At 34.4% G+C, this 21394-nt stretch overlaps 1 protein-coding gene across 2 annotated transcripts; it reads right to left on the bottom strand.

Moving 5' to 3' along the window:
• Positions 1 to 2576: 2576 nt before the first annotated feature.
• LOC147407651 (uncharacterized) lies at positions 2577 to 11849 on the bottom strand. 2 transcript variants are annotated; one of them, XM_086436304.1, is made up of 7 exons: positions 11539 to 11849; positions 11320 to 11409; positions 11154 to 11234; positions 10907 to 11038; positions 5654 to 5872; positions 4645 to 4737; positions 2577 to 3033 (listed from the first exon to the last, which is right to left on the bottom strand). In XM_086436304.1, the coding sequence occupies exons 1-7, from the start codon at positions 11740 to 11742 to the stop codon at positions 2863 to 2865; spliced, it is 990 nt and encodes a 329-aa protein (XP_086292430.1). In that variant the 5' UTR covers positions 11743 to 11849; the 3' UTR covers positions 2577 to 2862. The 2 variants fall into 2 exon arrangements, with proteins under 2 accessions (XP_086292430.1, XP_086292431.1); XM_086436305.1 differs by having other exon boundaries at positions 2577 to 3024.
• Between the last annotated feature and the right edge of the window lie 9545 nt (positions 11850 to 21394).

Raw genomic sequence — 21394 nt, 5'->3', positions numbered from 1 at the left:
AGCTTGAAAATTATATTGGAAATATTTTACTATTCAAATATACATTAAATTTCATTTTTCTAAGATCCATTATTTTAACATCAAATATACTGCTTAAATGACCCACCCATGGGTGGCCTAAGTGGTAAGGGTGACCACGTGAAGTGTGGGTTAGGCGCACATCACGGGTTCGATTCCCCTCTTAGATTTTTCTCATGATTTAACTATGAGACCATGGCGGTGGGTTGTTGTGGTAGTCCTCCCCGAAATTAGTTGTGGTTTGCACAAGCTGGTCCGAACACTCGGTTAGTAAAAAAATATACTGCTTAAATGCTTAATTTAGATCTTCAAATTGTTGGAATCAGAAAGTGGATGAACAATGTCCAAAGTTAGGATCACGAAAAGTTCATAGTGGATGGTGGACCTTAATTTGATCCGTCTTTTAGTGATTTGTTGTAGAAAATTAATTAAATAATTTAAATGCTTTTCTTTTCAGATTCGACATCACTCGTTTAAGATCATGATTTTTCTTGGATAGAGTTTGTAGAGGTGAATTTTGTGATTTTCCTCGAAACTGCTCCTTCTTCGTATGATGCATGATATTCTTAGAAAACTCTAATGTTTTTTATTATGCAGAACCTTCGATGCCCAAGTTAGATTTAGTGTAAATCTTTATAAATAAATAAAAAAGAATTTTTCGTAAAAACATTGCGTATCTTTTAAATGGAGATTCATTCCATTTATAGAGAAATGATTCTAACAATATCTCTTTTTTTTTTTTCCATGAATTTGAATCGTACCAGATCTTCTTTCAAAGAATTTCGTTGTCTCTAACACCCAAATCCCACGATCTTAGGAATTAGATCATTTTTATTCGCGAACTTCCAAACTCCCAATCAATCCCTATATTATCACTGAAATACTAATAAACTACTTAGGTATTGTCAGAACAGAATGACAACAAACTTTATTATTTTAAAATGACACGTGGCATTTCCTTTTAGGTCAAAGAATTTATCCCTCCACAAAATTCGTTTAGACTGATATATTTTGCATGTGGTACTTAAGCTCCTTATTGAATTTACCATAAAGTTTAACTAGGCTAAAATAAAATAAAAAAATTCAATTACGGGATTAGTTGCAGTTCGAATTGCCACTTTTTGCATATAAGAACTTTTTTTCACCCTGCCAGCAGAGTTAAAAATTCAACCTCACGATGATCTTAGGAGTTTGAACCAGTTTGATGCACCAAATAACAAGTTTCTGTACATTTTTCACCAAAAAATCTCTTAAAGATGAGTGATTTTTTTATTATTGAAATTGGCAATCCAAACAGGCCCTTACTTCAACACCGTTCCTAATTAGACCCCAAAGTAGAACCAAAACTGATGGCAATTAAAAAATGAAAGAAAACAAATATAGAATAAATGAAATTAAGGATCCAAGTTTATACAAATGAATCTTTTTGTTTTTTTTTTTTTGTTTTCTTTCCATTTTTGCTTGGTGGGGTTAGTGGTTAATAGTTAACATTTAAGTATAAGAAGAGGTTCAAGGGGTTGCTTGCCTTGCTAATGAAGATGAAGCAGCAAATCCAAAAGATCCTGTCCTCCCTCCTCCAATCTTCAACCTCAAGGGATAGCGATAAATAAGGTATGCGATTTTTGAAATCTGTGAAGTTAGAAGGTGTAGGGGCAAAAAAAATCTGAAATCTAAAATCAATAAAAAAAATAAAAAATTGTAGGGTTAACGGTTTTTCAAAGACTTGGTGGTTTCAAGCTCAAATGGTAAATCAATAGACATACAATCTCCCCTTCTACTGTGATATATTTATGTCTTCCTCTGATTTTCTCCAGGAATTAAACGAGGAGGATTGATTGGTCCAATGACTTGGTGATGGAGATATCCAAGCGATTCACCCTACAATTGACGACCACACCATAATTCGTGGCTTCTTGAATCTATCTAATAATAAAGTTAATTTGCTGGAACTACCCAAGGCTGGTGGCAAAAGCTGGGTCGGATCTTCCCAAGGTTGGTTGGTTTTTGTGGAAAAAGAGTGTCCAGCCATCTCCCTATTAAATCCTCTCACAAGTGCCTGAATCCAACTCCCACCTTGTTACGTCATTTCCTTCTATATTGGAGTTTTTTCTTCGGATGTTCGTAAAGAATATCTTGTTTGGGATTCTTGTGGTATAACCACCGTCCTATCTCAAGAGGAATTGGCAAGCTTTTACATGGCCAAGGTCATCTTGTTCAAGGACAAGTGGACTGTACTAGAAGACGTTGAAAGACATATTGCCTATAAGGATATCATAAATCACAAAGGAAAATTCTACGCCGTCAATGCTAGAGCAGTCAGTATCTTGAATGGCACAAGAATGCATAAAGTATTTAAAAGCTTTGGTTGTAATCTCAGAACAAATGAAGTAAAACCCACAATTTCACTACTACTCCAAAGACAAAATGCATCACATTGAACCATTCTATATTCCCAAGCGAGATGCATTGTAGATTTCAAGAGTGGAGATAAATCCTTGAGAATTCTATTAAATCAACTACAAAAATTTTATCATATAGCACAAATAATCACAAAAAAATGGACAACATAAATTTCTTTCATGTTAAAATTCTGAGCATAATTTCTAGATTTATTGATGGTCTTTTTTTTTTCTCCCTATTACAACAAGTGATCAATTAATAAATTGGGTGAAAAGGCAATCCAACCCCTCCAACAATTGCCTTACATGCCAAGGATAGAGCTTTTGGCTACATAAAAATAAGACAATACAAACAAACCATCAGTCATTAGATTACCTGAGCTATGCAGTTATTGTGTTTTGATTCATCGCAGTTTCTTTCAATGTGGAAACTTTTATCCTGTATCTAGATGTTCTCCCCTGGTGGTAACTCGGCGAGCTTTGGAGTAGTGCCAAGTACTCTTTCCATGTCGAAACGCACCTCAATGTTGCGGATGCCATAGCCAACCACCATTAGCCAATAAAGCAGCTTGGCAAGTTCCGGCGCACTAGTCTCTGTCGCTGTTGTCTGTGACCACTGATCAACATGTTAATCAATCTAAAAGGATGCCCATGAATGTGATGTTTTTTATACATGGGGCGCTAGGACTTGGCATGAGGGGGGCTAGTGCATAACATGTACCCAAAAAAAATCTATAATTATTTGCATATCAATATATATTAATAAATAATTGTAAACTAGTTATATGATTTATCTTGTCCAAGACGAGACAAAATACCAAGTTTTAAAACCACGAATCCCAAGCATTCAACAAGTGCAACTTTTTCCTATCATGCTAATTGCAAAGCATAGATTATAGTCCATTTTCCGGATGGCTAGGATCATCCTAGCTGATTCTTGGGTTATGGTGAAATCCAAAGAATTGTGTCCACCCATTGTTGGGCAAAATACATGCCATGCTGATGTGGTCCAACTCAGTTCCCTCTAAAATTTCTTTCTTTGTTTGACTGGCTTTCCTTGGGAAAATTCTTACGATGGACAATTTGATTACTCGGGGTTGGATTACTCCTAACTGTTGCCCCCTCTGTATGAAGGATGGGGAGTCTGTCGATCATATCTTAATCCATTGCCCCTTCACTTATAATTTTTGGTCAATTTTCCTTGGTCTGTTTCACATCCAGTGGGTCTTTCCTCGTAAGTTTTCCTCATTGTTAGAGGGGTGGGCTAGTAAGGTTTTTTCTTCAAGAAAAAGATATCTTTGGGTTATTCTTCCTTCGGCTATTGCTTGGGGGGTGTGGAACGAGAGAAATAACAGGGTGTTCAATAATAAGATGAGGAGCTCTCATGCAAGTTTTATGGAGATATTGGGCCTCATGTATCTTTGGTCGAAACAGAGTACAGAGTTCATGGGGACTACGTTTGATGACTTTGTTTTTAGATGGAACTCCTTATGTAATCACTGATGTATTAGCTTTCATTTCTTTTTCTTTTTTGGAGGCTACCTCGGCCTCCTTGTTCTGTGTTTTCCCCTTTTCATCAATATATTATACTTTTCAAAAAAAAAACAAAGCACAGCTATATTTACAAGTGGAGTGGCACTGGTGTTGCGGAGCTTTAGAATTAGAGGTTTCCCATAATCTCTGTCACAGTCAAACTAATGTGGTGAACAACAAAATAACCTCATAAATTGACCAGTTGGGATAGCAAGCTAGATAGTTTTGACAAAGAAACTACCAAGTACTACTACAGTGCTGGTTCAAGTTGGCCAGAGGTTGAGTCTCTGGCTCAAACCGAGTTTGACCTTGCAGTTCACCTCAACTTGTAGGTAGTTCACTAAATCATCTAACAACCATGCTTTCTATCTCAAAAACCATAGTGCCTCTTAATTCCATAGCCTAGCTTAATTGTCCATTCCAGGTTACTCTGATAAAAGACTGACCGCCTAATCAGCCAAAATGAGCGAAGACCCTTAATTTTACTCATCAAAACTGTTCATAATATTTCACTGGTTAAGTAGCAATCACTTTTCTCCATGATAAAATAACCTTTTTCAGCCATTACCGTATTCTTTGTACTTAATTATGAACAAACACAACAGGTGGGGTAAAGTGAGTAAAAAAGAAGCATGGGTTTGAGCATAACTTCAAATGGCCGAATCGGAAGAAAAAGCTAAGTAATATGACAAACCTTCATTTGGGCAGGATCTGAAACTGCTAACAGGCGTTTTATAAAGGTGTTCATGGCCAGCACAGCGTCCTCACCCGCACTGTTTGTGAGTTCCTACATTCAGGAATAGTAAATGTCAAGGTAAACAAGAAATAGCATCTCTGATGATAGTAATGACATATAGCAATTCTTAAATTGTAGGAGTCAGCCAAGGTCAATTGAGCTGATTCAATTTGGTTTTTGGTAGAATAAAAAGGAAAAAGAAAGAAAGTGGACCCAATACAGCAAGTGATAATAATCATCCAACCATGTAAAATTGTGGTGAAAGAAATCTACCAAGTGGGGGTACACTCCCCTGCATGTGCCTAATGTATCCTGGTATACCATATGTAGATTTTTCTTGGGATCTAAATAATAGTACTTTGTAGTCGCTCTTCTTATACTTATTTATCAACTATTTTCTTTCGAAAAAAAATTTCAACCAAGAAAGTCTATGTTGCATCATCCAATGGTCAAAACAAAATAATTTTCTGGGACTGATGTGCACTGAAGTCGGTATTTAAACCTTCGTTCATTGCCAAGGTATCAGTGCTAAAGCCAGAGTTTGAAGCATTTCCAGTCATAAACTAACAAAAATTGTGTATGTAAATGTCTACATCCTATAAGGAAAATAACTACTGTTGGCCGAAATCTTCAGCCAATATCTCGCATCATGTGAAACCAAAGTGTGAATTAGCAATTCAGTACGAGACCATCAATTAAAAATTCCATGCAACAAGCTGGTGAATCTTCCTGGCAGACTAAAACTTCTAAATAGCAGTTAAGAAGATGCAAGGAAAGTTGTTTCGCAAACAAAAGCATATCAGACACTTACTTTGTTCCACCAATAGTAGGCAAGTCAATCCAGGAGTATATGAAGCAGAAATTTGGAGGTCGAGATAAAAAATCATGGTTAAGTACAGATGAAATTTTGAACCAAAAATATATAAAAGAGTGCCAAGTAGAGTAAAAAGGTAACTAAAGTCCTCACCTTCAGATTTTGTGGCTCAAGAGACTTGAGATATTCCAATAGTTCATTTTGTCCATTAGCAGTTCTTCTTCCCATTTGACGATTCAATTCCTCAATTTCTGTTTCAAGTAACTCAATGTATTTCACTGCATCTATTTTCTCGGGACCAGATACATTATTCCACCTGATAACGTCACCTGTCACATTTTTTTGTGTGCCTGGTGCATAATCTGGTGCATCCTGTAACAATCACAAGACCCGAACATGTAATACATGAAGGAAAACACAAGAGGACAATCAAAACCAATTAACATAAAATTAGTATACTATTGCAAAGGAACAGAAACATATGCAAGGAACCTAGACACTTTGTTGGGAGATAAATCATGCCAATCATTATCTCCACTGGGTTATATCTTCATAGGGAAAATAACTGTTCCACAATCAATCATGTAAAAAATACATGATTTGGCAGATAGAGCTGCCCAAAAGATCATACAGCAGAAGAAAAGTAGGAATTGGTAAGTAACCAGTATAAATGGACAAAAGACACCAACCAAATTTGCCATTTTCATTAAAAAAAAACTCAGAAAAATAATTAGGCAACCAGAGTAACTTTTCAGCAATATTCTTAATGAATATGTTCCAGTCAAAGGTAACCCCAAGGGGTGGTTAGTGGCAAGCCGAGCCTTGATAAGCTCCTCAAGAAGGGTCGGTCAAGTGTTCGAAACCCCACGAAGCTATGAATTCCTTGGGGCCACCCTCCAGGGCAGTGTAGTTAAGGGCGTGAGGCGCACTAAGGGCGTGAAGGCCTCCTAGTGCCTGAGTTGCAAGACAAGGCGCACGCTTGAGTGAAGTAAGGCACAATATATAATTAAAAAGATCATATAAATAAAAAATTAAATAGTGAAAGTAGGTTATGCTACTTTATAAAATTTATAAATATTCTACAATTACAACAAATATAAAATTTATATTTATATACAGGTATTTAGTATTTCAATCTCTATAAATAGGTTAAGCTAAACCACAATAAGCAAGTAAAAAACTAACAATAAAATCAAGTATAAATAAAATATCATAAAAATATGGAACTACGAATCATAAATTAAATTGAAATTTAAAACTTAAAGTTTAAGACACAATCACAAAATCTCATTCAATATCCTTATACCAAGAGTATGATTAAAGATAAATTTCAAAATTCAAAAATATCAACTATGAGCAAGCCTCAAAGCATCACACATCATGTCATCGGGTAACACACAACCCTCATCAATATACAATAAATTTTTTTTTTTAAAAAGTAGAAAGGAAATATATGTGTGCGTATAGTTCATCATGATGTAATTTAATAGGTTACATCAACCAATTAAAAGAGATTTACAACAACAAAAAAAAGCATTTTATTTGATATGTAAGTGAGGTGTACGCCTCATGTGCCTTGCCTGAGGCACAGCTCAGGCGTGCGCTTCCCTCCACCTTGAAAAACCTGTCCTGCCTTACCTATACTAAGGCGTTGTTGCACCTCGCCTTGAGGCGCACCTCAGGCACACGCCTTGATAACACTACTCTAGGGTTCAATTGACCCTCGACTCAACCAATTACACGTAGGACTTTCCGAGAGGGCGGTGTGTGTGACCATGAGATCAGTCTCACCCGAAGGGCGATGGTACCCATGATAAGCAAAAAAAAAAAAAAAAAATTGTTCCAGTCAAGAGTGCCAACTTAACTTAGTTGGGAAATTTTGTGGAGTGTTGATACCATGATCTGGGTTCAAACCTGTTGACCACTCTTCACACTAACCTAGTAACCTTTGCTTGCCTAGCAAAAATGAAAAAAATGTTCCAGTAATTTTCAGATGATGGAACTTTGTGATGGTAAGTTTCTTTTTTAACCAAGACTTAATATGTTATATACCTATGTTAGGATTTGGTGAATGCCATAAGCCGGTTTTGGAGGTTGAAGAACTCCTCACATGTCAAGGAGATCTAGGGAAGCTTGAATTTTGTTAAGAGGTGATAATGAGGTCTTGAACTCCTTAATTAGCAAAAGAAGCTTCTCTCAAGTTTAAAATTTCAATGATGTAAGGGTGACCACACATATCATCTTTTTAGTATCAGGGGATACTAATATGGTTTGAGGGCTCACCCATAAAAACTTGCTTGAGTGAAGTGATCAAATTTTTATCACTAATGACTTGTATAAGTTTTGGTGTTGGTCGAGGCAAAGACAAAAGGAGCCCCTAATCCATAGAGCTCTACAACTATCTCTTTGTATTGTTTCTTCCTCTAATATTTTTTTTTCTTACAATCTCCTTCCTTTACAATACTGTTCAAGTTTAATGACCGCAAAAAGAAAGGAAAGCAAAGGTAAGACCTCAACCAACAGTTGGACTCATGTTAAAGAGTGGATAACTGTGGAGCAAGTGCAAAACAAGTTTGTCAATCTAACAAACAGTGGAAAGTCATAAGTTTCGCACGTTGGAGGGTTGGTAGAGAGGAGAAACAACATTATAGTGCAGTAGAACACAAGCAACAACTGGTCAATAAGATCTATATAATAGAACACAACGGTTGTCTCTTTCCTTTATCTCAATCTTTATACCCCATAACGAACATATCTCCAGGAGTGTCTATCTTTTTATCCATTCTTTCAAGAATACCTCTTTGCCCTTATCCCATTTTCCAATAATACCCCTCCAACTTTATTATCATTCCTCCTTTACCCACTTAATGCCAAAGAGGATGTCAGCAAACTCTAGTACGCTCAAATAAAAACTATTGACCAAATTAAATATTAGATGTCTTCTTAGCATTTGGGGGAAAACAATAGCTAAAAAGGGTAGGAATATTTTTTTTCCTATAGGCATTGGAAAGTGTAGGGTCTTAACGAAAAGAAGAATGAACCTGTCATAAGGTTATGGCATGAATTATAGACGTTGGAAGTGACTCAGAAAAATAACATCAAGGTCACTAAGTTAACTTTACCAGATGGGCACATTTCTTGATGATATTGAAGCACTTGAGCTAAAAATATCAAAGCAATGAGTTCAATAGATACAATAATAGTTCCAATTAATTGTTCAAATCTTCGTTAAAAACTTTCAAACTAGGGCTGTCAATGGATAGTCGAAATTCGAATTCAAAAACTCAGATATTATCTGAAATTTTCAGATATTGGATTTGAATTCAGATAGTATTTTACATTCGAATACCTATCGGATACGGATTCAAAAAGTAGTGTATCCAATTTGATTTAATAATAATAGCTATTATTATGATAATAGCTATACTAATTTAAATTTTTTTTATTTTTTATTTTTCTAGGCGGGGTTTGTGGTTAGTGTAAGAAGGGGTTCAAGGGTTTGAACCTAAGACCTTGGGAACAACCTCCACAAGGTCTTACCACTTAGCTAAGTGGTCCTTCTTAACAATAATTTAAGTTGATTTCTTTTAAAATGTTTTGTTATCTCTCTCTTTCTCTCTCTCTCTCACACACACACACATCTTTAATATTAAGCCCAAGAAACCCTTGATATTTCTATCACAAAAATCTTATCTTGCTTTGGAGTTTGTTTGTTCCAATTAAAAGTAGAAATTGACTGGTTTTAAATATAGGAAAAAAAAAAACCCAAGTGTTGAAGATGACTGGTTTCAAGAAGAAAAATCTAGGGATTTTTGTTACGGATTGGAGACAAGTGCATTCAATCATTTTATTAGTCTTTCATAGAAGACCTGAGTTCAAGGGCATTCAATCAATTTGAATTTCGGAGAAGACACGAATGTGATTTACTTATCAGTCGAATTGAATCGGATAATATCAATATCCCAAAAGATAATCGGGTACGAATTCAAATGTTGACTTAGGGTATCCTATTGAATTCATATTCAAATTCGAATAGCAATGTTTTTTTTGGGTTCAAATTCATAGACATGTCCAATTCGTATATTATCCATTGACAGCCCTAATCTAAACACACAAAAAAAAAAATTATAAGTATAAAGACTTTATAAATATCAAAAGGAGATAGCCCCCAAAAAAAGAAAAGAAAAACTAAAAAACACCAAAAGCCAACCAACGAATTACAAAGATTATCCCATCTAAACACAAAGTCCCCAAAAGACATCCCAACAAACTCCTCGTTTAACTTCACCCAAAGAAACTCCTTGTTTAACTTCACACAAAATTTGAAAACTATGAGAAGTTCCAATCAGATCAATCAACTTCCATTCATTAAACCAGGAAAAAAACAGTGCCAGTCTTGAATGGTCTTCATGGATCTGATAATTAATTTATTATCTTATTCAAAGCCTTGTCCTAATATCTTGAGCCAGTTAAATGAACTTTGTTCCTCCATTCAATTCTATCTAAATCCACATCTTGTTAATTCAAGTGTATTCACCTGCTTTAATAACTACCTTAAATTATTCAAACTGCATGCTCCTTTTCATTGGTTCGGTCAGCAGTTGAAACTCATAAATTATTTGCTATGATAAAATTGTCACTTAGCAAGAAAACTAATAATGCTAAAGAACCTCAATTCTCTAAAATCAACTTATGTACTCAACCAATTGAAAATCAATCAGCTGAGTGTGATTTTCTCCAGTCAAGTCCATAAAGAACAAGTATACAAGTCTATTGTCCAACACCAAGGGTCACTCAAGCAATTAGATTTGGACCGCGGCATAAAACACCAAGTTCTTCCATGTCTCACAGTAGTGCATCCAACAAATCAATAAAGGGAAATGATGAGGTATCATTTGAGAATGGTACAAGTAGAATAGATGGTAAAATAAATGAATCCACGTCTATTACACATGGATTGATAATGTGTGAAATGTCAAATCACAGTCAATCTAGAAGGGAGTGGCAAAGCGGACGTAGGTTTGGAGGTCAAGAAATTATCATGACTAGCACGATCGCCCAATAGATGCCTTCCGTCATATTTTGGGTTGTTAGATGAGACGGGTGTTTCATTCACTACCTATCTTTTATACAGCACACAAAAGAAGGGACTCATAACAATCTAACTCCAATCCCTTCTGCACATGGGGACTCTCCCCACCTCTATCTCTCACTCACCCTTTTCTCTTCCTAACGGAATCCCTCCTTCTCCTTTGTCTTCTTCTCCTCCAAGTTCTGCAATGACTCTTGAACACCCTGTCTTCTAGGTTTAGGCAGGTTTCGGTACTACCTCACCCTATTTCCTCTATGCAAACTCATTCAAAGCTGTCGAATCATTCCCATTAAATATAAAAGACAAGAACTTACATTTTTTTCTGGAACATCAGGAAGCGCAACCTGATCCAGACTCTGCTGCAATTCCAAACGATATTGTGCATTTCTAAACATGTAACCAGTCATCAAAACACTGTACATGAGCTGTGCAAGATTTTCGGCAACCTGAATTTAAAAAAAAAAAAAAAACCCATAATTATGAAACACTCAACATTGATACAATATACATAGTATTCGATCGTGAATTGAGACGCAGTCTATAACACTAAGGTGAACTTACAGTTGTAACTGTTACTGAGAAAAATTGAGGTGGAAGTGTTCCAATCATATTTGTTACAGTCTGGCGCATTGCATCAACTACCTATGGGAGTAATCACATAATAAGTTTTTAAATTTTGGTTCGATTGAAAATTAGGTAAACGAATTAGGGATCAAGAACATCAGACCTGCTGAGGTGCCTTTTTAACGAACAATTCCATGAATTCTGGCTGCACGTTTTTCACATATTCCAGTAGAATTTCTTTCCGACTCTTTGGCTAAAATCATCAAAAAATCAAATCAAATTTTCAGAATCAATACTAAATAACATAATCATCTGATCTAGTAAACCTCTAACCATAATCTCTTAAGTCTTAGGTTAGAGAGAGAAGAAGAAGAAGAGATACCAGAGTGCCGTTAGGGGGTTTGGTTTCGGTTGGTTCGTTAGATTTTTCATCGGGAGAATTAAAAGCCTTAGCTTTTAAACAACATCTTCTGCTACTCTTCTTTGGAAAGCTAAGTGAAGAAGAAGAAGAAGAAAGGCGAGGACGAGAGAAGAAAGGATGAAGAGGAGATGGGGAAAAACACTTGAGTGACAACAGAGAACACATCCTTTTGCTCCTCTTTTAGCAGAGTTTGAGGTTTAGATGTTTGGGAATTGGGGGCGACCCTTCCCACTTCCCCCACTGATGAGTTAAAGATTGGCGGAGTAAAATGAAAGTGTACCGTTCGGACTATTTTTAATTTAAGAAAAAGAATTCGTTATAATTTTTTAAAATAAAAATAAATTAAATTAATTTTCATACGTCTGTGATTAATTTCATGGTCTCGTGAGTTTTTATTATTTGGTACATTGTTTAATGTAGGATTTTATGATAATGTTTGATGTTAAGAATTTAAAAAAAAAATTCAAAATTTCGTTATTTTTTTCAATAGATAAATTGATGTTTAGATTTTGTTTTAGCGTCATAAAATGTATAATTATGTGTGAAAATATATTATCATGTATAAATATTTAATAATTATTTTTTCTCAAAAATATATTAAAAATTTAGAATAAATGTTTTATTATAATTAAATTGTGAATATATTTTTATAAGTTTTAATATATTATTTTATTCTTTTATATTTATCATTTTTTCCATTCCATTCTCATTTTCTCTATTTTTTAATGAAGTTTTCCCTTATCGATTTAAATCTGTATCTCGACTTGGTGTCTATGGTCGGGATTGGCATAGTGTTAACGGATAGGGTTGATTTTAGATAAACTAATGCTGGGTGTGTACAAAATACATGTTATCTGTTCAAAATATATCGAACCCAACTTGGTTCAATTACGATTTCTATGACCTAGAACCGGCTTGAAATCGTAATTGACTCATAAAATACATGTTACCAAACCCGATACCCATTACCCGAAAATAAAAATAAAAATGACTTTTTAAAATCTGACCATTGGGCTTGGGCTCCCTAACTCAAGCTTGATCTTCTGAGATCGGGTTGAGCTCGGGTTAATCCGAGTTAGGTAATATTTGTTGGGTTGAATAGGTTAGACTCATTGAATAACCTTGATATCATTTTGATTAGTAAATAAATTTTATGTTCAAAAAAATTAACATTAAAAAAAAAATACTATTAAATAAATCACATGCATCCCTCAAATCCATCATGAGAGAATATTTAGGCAAATCATACCAAATCAAAGTCCACCTTAATAATATCCAATTGTTCACAAGTCATAATATTAAGATGAAAACAAAAATTTAATAAAAATATATATAACTAATATGAAAATACACATATATTAGTATATTGGTATTGGGTTCAGGTTGAGATATTATAACTCAGACTCAATTTTTAAATTCTACATACTCGGCCGGGCTCGCCCATCAATCGGGTTGAGTTGTGTGTCATTTTTGAAGAGGATAATTGACCCATGGACCAAATTGGCTTGGATCCTGGGCTTTTCAAGCCTTTTTAGAAAAATGGGCGAATGGTTCTCTTATTCTATCTTTAATTTGTTGGTAAATATCAATGATATAAATCTTTCTATTGAACAGAGTACAAGAAACAATAATGAAAACCGTTTCTGGAGGAGGGGAGAAGGGTAGAAGGATAATGGGGATTCTCTCTCATCGCAACCCATTGTTCGAGAGCCAATAGTCATTCCATAACAAGATTTAAAATTGGCTCTCAAACAATCGTTCGTAAAATAAAATGCCTTCTAAAATCTCATTATGGAACAACTAGGGAGTCGTGATAGGATACGAACAATGCGTTGCAATGAGAGAGAATGCCCAATACCCTTCTCCCCTCCACCAGAAATGGTTTCCATTATTGTTACTTGTACACTGTTCAAAAGAAAGATTGTATAACATTAATAGTTTGTTCAACATCCATAAATATATATTTTGGTGAAGCATAACTATTTTTGCTCTACTTCTTTCATTTGCTTATAACAATTGGTAAGTTTGTTTCTCCCTTAAAGTAGAAATTTTATTTGTTTCCGACATGTTCAAATTTAATCCCTGGATCGAATAGATTAATCTATTTCACATTGTCCTAAATTTGAGCCTGAAATGTTTTTATATGTAAGTAGGGGCCTTATTTCGTTGCTGTTTTTTGTTAAGGAAAGGTAAAATTTGGAAGTTAGTTAGATATGTAGTTTATTATTTTATTATGATCATTATTAGTGTTATTATTTGCAAATACTTAGCATGTAATAATGGGTGTTTCATGAAAATGAACAAAAAATTTGTCACAATTTTTGAACACGTAGTACTTTTTTTTAAGGGAGCCATTTAGGTAACAATTATTTGGTCAACATTTTGGCCAACACGTTTTGCCCTACGTGGCTTATAAGTTTTTAAATGGGCTGATTTTTAGTGAAGATAGTTTCTATGATGAGGAGATTATCTATATCAAAAATCAGTCCATTCCGACACTTCTAATCTCATCAAAAGTGATTTACAAAAAATTGACTGTTTATAATTCTTTAACTCATAAACATGGGCTTAGAAATTTCAGAATAGACTGATTTTTTGTGAGGATGATCTCCTCATTATAGAGATTATTCTCACCTAAAATCAGCCAATTCCGAAACTTATAACCCATGTAGGACAAAAAGTGTTGGCCAAAATGTTGAAGATGACTAATTTTAGAAACATAAATCAAAGGTTTTTTAAAGTTATTTTAAGGTAAAGGGAGGGTATTGAGGTTATTTTGCATTAATCTATTAGAAAAAACAAGGTTGAATATGACATTGTCATTTTACTTAGGTCTTCTCTCATTGACTTATGAGAAATGACCTAAATGCCTTTTTCTCCAACCTCTAACAAAAAAATATCCTTGAATTTTCTTCTCAGAATCACTCGGTCAACTATAGTTTCACCCTCCCACAATAAAATCCAGGCTCCGCCCCAGTAGATAATCATGTAGGTTTATCTTAATTTTAATAAACTAGTTTTTTTTTTTTTGCTTGAACATAAATAAATAAAGAATCTACGTATTATTTTAATAATTTTTTTAAATTAAAATCTTTATTATGAATGTATTCTTGCATTCATTTGAGCAACTCCAATGCAAAAGGGCATAATTGCTGGATATTTTACTGTAGAGAGCAACTATGCCTCTTCAAGGGATTTGCACTCCAACGGTATGAGCCAAAATTGCTCTTTAGAGATATTTTAATATTGTTATAGGTTTCCAAAAAATTCAGTTACAATAAATTGGCTCATAATTGTCAGAGCTTTTTCTCGCCAACAAGTAGAGAGAGAGAGAGAGTTGCTCTCTTTTTTGCCTCTCCTACTTTCTCTCTCTCCACAAAAATATAAAATAACGAGCCATAACCCAAATGCATTGGAGTCCTAACTTGAGGCTCTAACTCTGTAAAAAGGTAGTTGGGAGGGGATACCTACCACAAGCCCGAGTGTGTTGGAGCTGCTCTTAACTTGTATTTGGCTGTTTGACAACTTCAATATTAAAATTGCACAAAAAACTTGCTTTTCACAAAACACGGAAAAATTCAGATTGGAGGGCCAAGGTAAGATCATGATTTTTCCCTCCTCAAAGTGTCCTTAGATGATATTATCGGTTCAGATTAGATCAATTCATCTATCATATTGGAGTATCTCTCTCTTTGACTCCCTTTTGATGAAGAATATAATTTTAAAGAACCAATCACAGTCGTTCAGATTTAAGAAAGTTGAAGCTAATGACCACCACCCAATGTTGTAGTCCTCATGTCAAGCAGGTGGAGCACTGGGAATTGGGGGGGGGGGGGGGGGGGGGGGTTCTTATAAAACTTCGAGATTCCTTCTATTTTCAATTAATTACATGCCTTATTTGTCCCCACTCCCTCATCTCCCTCCCCATTTGCGCCCCCCCTCCTTCTCAATTTGTTGAACATAAAATTTCTCTGATAGACTAATTGGAAGGGATCTAAATATTCTTTTCAACTTCTAACAAAAGAAAAAAATTATGAATTTCTCCACAAAACTAGTCATTTTCAAGCTCTTCAAGTGTACCGTTAACTATAGTTTCCCTCCACTATAAAAAAAAGAATCCTAACTCCCCCCTAATATTCAGTACAAATCTTCATTAACATCCGCACTTATCGAAAAGGCACTCAATTAACATTCTCATTTGGCACTTGATTAACATTCTCATTTGAAGTAAGACAGAAGGAAGCGCCCTGAGCTGCTTTTTATTTTAGTTTCCTTCCCTTTATTTTTTTACAAAGCAAAGCAAATGTGTAATGAGTCAAGGATACCAATCGTAAGCCATCCTTAATCAGCTAAGACATCTTTCAACTTTTAACTTTCTCCACAAGCTGGCAAATTGTTAACAGTCTCGATTCTGTACTCTGGAGGTTGATTACTTATCCAACACAATATTTTGCGTGTCATATGACCCACTATATATTTAACCCATCTTTTAATTTCCAAGTTTACCTGATCATTGTTTTCTAATTTGGTTCAACCAATTTTTCATCATAGGCTTGCAATCCACTTATAAGCCAATACATACAACTTGTAATGAAAAATATTAATTGAATGCTGCTTAAAAATCATCAATCAGACTGATCCCTATAGTGCTAAGATCTACCAAAGCGTGGGAGAAATGGACTTTTCTAACCTTCGCCCTCGGTTGAGGCTCTCGATCAACGCGACGGTTAGGATTAGAGGACAAACGTAGATTTCATAGAGACCAGTTCCAATCTTTTGGGGGATTAACACACTTTTTCCTAGGGATACTTTTTCTTAGGAATTCTTAACATCGCCCATGGTCATATTGATGGAGAGCCTCAACCCACATTTTCTAGGAAAAAAACCATTAGTGAGTCAAATTTGCCTGAAAGAGTGTGTTACATGTACGAGAAGAGGAGCTGAGTCTATACTACCAAACTCCATGTAGTTCGATGCTTATTCTCTCTCTCTCAAGGAAGGACTGGTTAATAAGAATTTAATCATGTATGAATTTTTCAATTGGAAGTGCCTACATTTCCTTTGTCCTACTTATAAATTTTATTTTTCTGACTGTAGTGCATGACATATTGTTCGAATCACTCTCAGAAAATGGTGCTACATATGCCAACTCTTAGGTTTCATGCGTAGTATTCCTGATTTCGTGACAACATCTTGGCAAAATTTCATGTTGTGCATGTGTTGAACTCATGGAATCTCGAGTACATATTTCATGAGAATTTACTATTAAGATGTTGGATTTCTCCTTACAGTCCACCAATCAACACATTTGTTGGACTCGGAGTATTTTTTTGTGGAATCTTTTTGAATGTTCGTTCACCAATTTATCCCAATTATAGGAATGATTGTAGTTGATCTAGGGGTGGAGATGATTCAATATAGATAATTAGCTGTAATAAGTCGAAAATAAATTGAGAATAGGCTCTACTTAAACTATATAGGGAAACTTACTTAAAGGACCCTTGCGAAGGGATTTCTTTTTAAATTGCCCGTAAGTTTTTAGTTGTAGCTTGAGAGGACATATTTTAAACTTTTCCTTTCTAAATGGTCCCTAGACCTCATCTCACCAGTATAAGCTATTTGAAATCCCCAAGCTATCATTTTCTCATCCTCTTCTCATATTTAGATTTTCTAATGACGATTTTTTATGATGAATGAAGAATGACATTTTTCTTAATTTTGAACATCTAACTGTAATTTGTTTTTATTTCAACCATTTAAAAATATATATATATATATATATATATATATATATTGTAGACGAAGTTGTGATTTGAAATTTTTTCATGATTACATCGTAACTTTTGATTTAAACCTATAATTTATGTATTTTAACGTATTTCAAGGAGATTAATCAAGTATCGAAATTAAAAAAAATGAAAAATCTGATTTGCATTACAGTATCGAGTTCACCACTAAGTTAAAAAGTGGTGAACTTAACATTGTAATGCAAATTAGATTTTTTATTTTTTATTTTCCATTTTTTTTCAATTTCAATACTTGGTTAATCTCCTCGAAATGTCTAAAAATACATAAATTATGATTGCAAATCAAAAGTTACGATGTAATCAGTAAAAAAAAAAAAAAAAAAAATCAAATCTCAACTTTATTGTTCAAATTTTTTATTTATAAATCATCGAAATAAATAAATAAAAATACATCTAGATATTCAAAATTAAGATAATATCATTCTCCATTCATCATTTATAATCAAAGATCGTCAAAAATGATCACAACCGTCGTTGAAAAATCTAATTATGTGAAGAAGATAAGAAAATGATAGTTTGAATGTTAGAAATACCTTATACAGGTGAGATGAGGTCCATGGACCATTTAGAAAGGAAAAGTTTTCTAAATGTCTTGCCAAGCTACAGGCAAAAATTTAGGAATTATTTAGAAAGAAGTTGTTTCATGGGATCTTTTAAATAATTTTTTCAATATATTTATATTTTCATATATTGCCACCTTGGAGATGTCATGATCTCATGATATTTGCTATAATTCACGGTGGGTCCCACTAAGCGGAGTAATTGGGAAGTAAATGGGGTAGGCATCAGACATCGCGCAAACCAATAACAAGCTTTTAAGTAACCGAATCTTTTCGTCTTTCATATTTTATTTAGTTTTTAACTACTCCTCTCAAGTTGACTATTATGCCATTTGTTTATATCATAATTACAAAAAATACCTGAGACTCTGCGACTTTGTCTGTATTTTGAGGGATTGCCATCACTTACATTTATTGAACAATCGTAACCGTCAGATCTTAGTAGTTCGATCTGACGGTAGTTACTTGGGCTTTGATGTGGGCCCCTGGTAAAGGTACACTTATCTGTATACAGAAGAAAGAAAAGTCTCAGTCTCAGATATCACCAATCAAGACGGCAGAGTTCCATTTTGGAATTTGCCATCACTGGAAGATCTGTAAAAACAGACTTTCCTCTGGATTCTGACTCACTTTCCCAAATAAAATATAATGATAAGGACATAAGAATAAAACTAACCAAAGCAGCAGAGCAGCTATTTTATTTATTTATTTATTTATTTTCTAATAATAATAAAGAGTACATATAGAGTCTGTTATAGAATTGAAGTCTACCCGCCTTCCCTTATCTTAACCCGAGTTTCAGCTGTAACCGTGTATTAGGTAAATTTTCTAATCATAGTGTGTATGGTGGGGTCCAACCCCATTCAGCTTTGGTCGAACCCAGTCCCTTTCTAACAACTAAGATTTTGAGACGCACTGTTGGCAGTTTAAGTTCACGAGGACTTTAGGATAAGAGTGATCAACAAATACCGGTGCTTTTGAAAAATGAGCCACGGACCTTGGATCCGTTTATATGTTTACTAAGCACAATATATAATCCGACAATACTTTTACTACTAGGCAAGATGGAGCTAGTAAGGAGTTGCTAGGAGTAATTGCCCCCACATAACTTTAAGACACCCATATATTTTCGATTAATTACATGTCCTATATGTCCCCACTCTCTCTCCTCTCTCCAAATTTTGCCCCCACACCTTTATCTCCCTCCAATTATATTTTCACTATAAGAAAATCCTGGTTCCACCCTTGTTAATAGGCTAAATTACCATTTTACCAATCAATTTGATGAATTACTATTCTGGCTAATTATTCATTTTAATTCTCAAAACGCAAGCATACGAAATCATAGGTCTTAAGGCCCTGCTTGGTACAATGCAAAACTTTTTGGACTACAAACTATTTGCTGAAATTTGTGAATGACTTAAGAGGTTCATGCAAATAATTTGCAATGCGAAAAAAAAAATTAGAATATATAAATTATATTCCAACAAATCATTTTCATCTGCAAATAATTTGCTTCGTACCAAGCTGAGCCTAAGTGACAAATCCATTGGGTTTTTTTTTTCCTTTAAAGTGATGATCTTGTTCGTTTGTATAATGATGATCTCGCTAAAAGTAGCAAAACCTGCAAGATAATCACTTGATACTTATGAGATTGTCATTTTAAACCTGTGAAATTATCACTTTTAAAACATCTGATATTGTACTCATTCATATTTTGATAATTAAAATGAACAATGACTTAGAATTGTAAATTCGTCAAAAGTTTGTTATATATATATATATATATATATGGGGGCAGTTCAAGGGACATATGTAAAAACAATGGTTTTTCAAAACATGGGTTAGAGGTTTTGGATTGAGCTGATTTTTTGCAAGGATGGTCACTATGATGAAAAGATCATCCTCACAAAAAATCAGCTCAATCTGAAAATTTTAAATCCATCAAAAGTGATTTATAAATTATTGACAAAAATTGATAAAAAATCGACGGTTCACATTCTAAATCACTTTTTATGGGGTTAGAAGTTTCATATTTGACTGACTTTTTTTTTTCAAAGATCTTCCCATCATAGAGATCATCTTCACAAAAAATCAGGTCAATCTGAAACTTCTAACCTATATTTTGAAATTTTGTTAATGTTACATTGTTTTTACATATGTTTTTTATATGTCCCTTGATCCTGACCCTATATATATATATGGAAATGTTCAGCAACAAACATTTTGGCAAAACATTTTTTAAAACATGGGTTAGAGGTTTTGGAATGGGTAGATTTTTCGCGAGGATGATCTCTACAGTGAGGAGATCATCCTCACCAAAAATCAGCCCATTCCAAAACTTCTAACCCCATCAAAAATGGTTTACAAAAAATGGACGGTCCAGGATTTTTCAACTTGTAAACTAGGGTTAGAAGTTTTGGAATGGGCTGATTTTTGGTGATGATGATCTCCTCATCGTAGAGATCATCCTCACAAAAAATTAGCCCATTCCAAAACCTCTAACCCATGTTTTGCCAAAATGTTTGTTGCTGAACGGGACCCATATATATATATATATATATATATGGAAATGTTCAGCAACAAACATTTTGGCAAAACATGGGTTAGAGGTTTTGGAATGGGCTGAATTTTTATGAGGATGATCTCTACGGTGAGGAGATCATCATCACCAAAAATCAGTCCATTCCAAAACTTCTAACCCCATCAAAAATGGTTTACAAAAAATGGACGGTCCACGATTTTTCAACTTGTAAACTGGGACTAGAAGTTTTGGAATGGGCTGATTTTTGGTGAGGATGATCTCCTCACCGTAGAGATCATCCTCACCAAAAATCAGCCCATTTCAAAACCTCTAACCTATGTTTTGAAAAATGTTTTGCCAAAATGTTTGTCAAAATATTTGTTGCTGAACGGGACCCATATATATATTAAGGATATAATACTCAAAGAATTGACGATTTATTTTTCCTCGTATCACCAGTTGGGTGCTTAAAAAATAAAATTATAAAATGAAATGGTCAAAATACCATTATTTCTCAATAGATGAGAGTGCCTTTGAGTCATTGTTGCATACTAAACCTACTATCAATTTCAAAGTCAATGAAGCCTGAAAGGCAAACAATGACGAGAGAGTGGAACGTATGGTAATTAAATGGCCGATATAACATATAATCCCTATGATGGTGCATTATTAGGAGAGCTTCTATTGGCACCCCAACTTTGACTTATTACAATTCAAATAAATTTAAAATTAGTAGTTAATGAAGTGATATTTACCCTTAGATAGATTGTTGGGTCTTGGTACTTTCTTCTACTTGATTGAAAGAAATCAAAGAAAAAATAGTACGGCAGTAACATCAAGAGGTCAAACTAAACGATTATCAACATCGTTAGTTGTGCAACATCCCTCTCTACGTGTTGGAGAGACTTAAGAGCTCTTAGAAATGA

Source organism: Akebia trifoliata, chromosome 3 (assembly GCF_017979445.1).
Source record: "Akebia trifoliata isolate Shusen 1 chromosome 3, ASM1797944v1, whole genome shotgun sequence".
NCBI lineage: Eukaryota > Viridiplantae > Streptophyta > Magnoliopsida > Ranunculales > Lardizabalaceae > Akebia > Akebia trifoliata.
The sequence above is the reverse complement of the archived record's forward strand: the minus strand, read 5'-3'. Positions and strand labels throughout refer to the sequence as shown.